This window comes from Macrobrachium rosenbergii, chromosome 3 (assembly GCF_040412425.1).
Source record: "Macrobrachium rosenbergii isolate ZJJX-2024 chromosome 3, ASM4041242v1, whole genome shotgun sequence".
Lineage (NCBI taxonomy): Eukaryota > Metazoa > Arthropoda > Malacostraca > Decapoda > Palaemonidae > Macrobrachium > Macrobrachium rosenbergii.
This window is the reverse complement of record NC_089743.1, coordinates 42,053,977-42,056,476: the sequence shown is the minus strand read 5'-3', so window position 1 is coordinate 42,056,476 and position 2,500 is coordinate 42,053,977. Positions and strand designations below refer to the sequence as shown.

General features: G+C 37.6%; 1 protein-coding gene across 2 annotated transcripts in view; it reads left to right on the top strand.

Moving 5' to 3' along the window:
- LOC136854610 (uncharacterized) overlaps positions 1-2,318 on the top strand; it is an 8,630-nt gene extending 6,312 nt beyond the window's left edge. The window contains exons 4-5 of one of the 2 annotated variants that reach the window (XM_067131132.1): positions 1,202-1,327; positions 1,712-2,318. In XM_067131132.1, the coding sequence (XP_066987233.1) occupies positions 1,202-1,327; positions 1,712-2,143 (558 nt within the window). In that variant the 3' untranslated portion in view covers positions 2,144-2,318. The remainder of the gene's footprint in view (positions 1-1,201; positions 1,328-1,711) is intronic. The other variant, XM_067131140.1, reaches the window with a different exon arrangement.
- The last annotated feature ends 182 nt before the right edge of the window (positions 2,319-2,500 follow it).

Sequence of the window (2,500 nt, the reverse complement as noted above, 5' to 3'; positions counted from 1 at the left end):
TCCAGTTATTTTTGTCATCTTATTTTTGTTGTAATCAGCCATTAAGATGTTTGTTTTTTTAATTATTCATATTCTTGTGATTACCACTTATTATTATTATTATTATTATTATTATTATTATTATTATTATTATTGTCAACTCCTCTCGTAAACTTATAACCTCATCTAACGAAGACAAATCAAGATGTAAATCTACCATATGTTAATCAAGCAGTAGCAGGTCTGGGCTACTTAAAGGCACCAGGAGTTCATCCCCCCAAGGGACTTTCATCCAGAGAAACTGACTGCAGCTTTTTCTTAATATTCAAGAGAAAAAAAACAACTGTGAATTTACTTTACCTAATGAGGACATTTTGAAAGTATGAGTAAACTGGCCATTTAAATTTATGAAAAATGTAACCTATTATACTCATGTTTTCAACCGAATTAGCCATGAACCCCGGTAAAAAATAATAGGGAAATCAATAAGTAACGTGATAAATAAATAACACAGGTGTTTGGTAAATTTTCATAGCACCTTCATTATCATTACAATGACCTATTACTTTTTTTTTTAACGTGAACCATTTACAGCCTTTTTCTTTATCCCATTATCAAAGTAAACAGGCCTTACAAGTATAACCACAAACATCCCAGAGCCAGCTGAACGAATTGAGTTCTTTTTTTTTTTTAACTAAAACTGAAATTAAAGGCAAGTGTCCAAGCCTAAGGTGTGGAGAACAGTCTCACAGAGGATGCTGTTCAATTAGAACCTCAGAAGTTCAAGCGTAGATACAACACATTACTACCGTAAAACAATTCTCCTTCTATTCAAATAATTTACCTACATTTTTATGTTTATTTTTTTGGTAATTTATTTTTTCTTTTCTAATCACTGATCTCTTCGTCCTGTATTTCCTGTTACCGTCTGTTACGTCTTTCAAATGAACACTGTAATATTCTTTGGAAGCTTGAATTTCAAGGCAATGGCTTGTTCCAGAATAGGGTTCATTTTTAGACTGATAATAATAATCTTTTTGGCAAACATTCTTAGTATACACCGATCACTTTCAGAAAATATGAGGTATGCAGTATGAACCACATGTAGTATATCAAACTTATCAAGTCCTGATGCAAAAATGAATAAATCCTCTTTTTATCGATGACTCCTAATGCTTATCGCGGACTCCGGCGGACTCGTCTGAAATGTCTCCTCTTTCAGGGCATGGGGTACTTGCTACTGATGGAACATTTCACCGTAATTTGGGTGGTGGTCATTTACAGCGTCTTTCATATTTTTTCACCGATGCTGGTCACTGTGGGCTGCTACGGAGCCATGATTGTCGTTGTGAGTAGCTTAGAAGTTCTCCCTCGATTTGCTGCTTTCTGCAGTTTCTGGGGGCTCTGTATTTCTGGTCATGTCACGCGAAAATTGATATGCAGATCAGGTTTCTACATTATTTGAAGGCTATTCAGTAAATGATGATTATCATGTAATGGAGCAACATCTATTGGCTGTATTAATTTGTTAAAGAAATTGTTTAGTCGCTTGCCATTGACGCTTGGCCAAAAAAATGATGTCTTTCAGAACAAGTGGCCTCAGAGCTACACGACATTCATTTCATTGTTGTCCGCTATCATGGCTAATTTAACTGTCTGTACCTGTATCAAACAGTGCATCAGATCAAGTATGAAACATTTGCTTCATTTAAAACTTCATTTGCGTCCCCAGGTACAGAGGAACAAACGCCAACTACTCAGCGTAGACGGCAAACCAAGCCCAACCCTTGACCGAGCCACTCATGCCATCATGGCTGTCTTGATCCTGAACCTGGCAATCGGGTTGCCGCACACCGTCTACCACTTCTTGCCAACCACTACTGTACAGGAGGACATCTTCTTTCACACCCTCTTCTCCTGCCACTTCTTCGTCGATCCCGTCGTCTTCCTGGGTTTCAACAGGTCCTACCGGAACAGAATCACCGGTGTCTTGTGCGCCTGCGTCTCGAGAGTTCTCGGAATCTGCGCGAAGGCGATGCCCGTGCACGACGCCCAGGGTCGCATGAGAGACGAGTTCTTCCACACTCACGTGCAAGGAGCTGCCGAGAATGTGGAAATGGCCGTGCAAATAAGGGATACGCATCGGCCTAGCGACGAGACTTGATTAAAAAACAATTGTCTGCCAAAGATAGTCTGTAAATTTATTTTTGTGAGGAGCCAAAAAGAAACAGTGTGTCAATGCAAAATAGCTTTTATAGGAGAACGCAGTTTGTCATTTCATTCATTACTTGAAGTTTCTATGCTGTATATTTTGCTTAGATTAATACATATTATAAAGTCTTTTCTTCTGTAATTATATATTTCTTTATTGTACCAGGAGTAATAGTAATGGGCTCTTTTAAAAGAGTTTTTTTTAAATTTGCGAGTCTAAAACTCACAAAACTAAAAAAAATTAATTTAAAACTGCATCCGCAATTGGGAGCCAATAAATTCTATGCTAGCAAAATAACTGTTTAAAAGC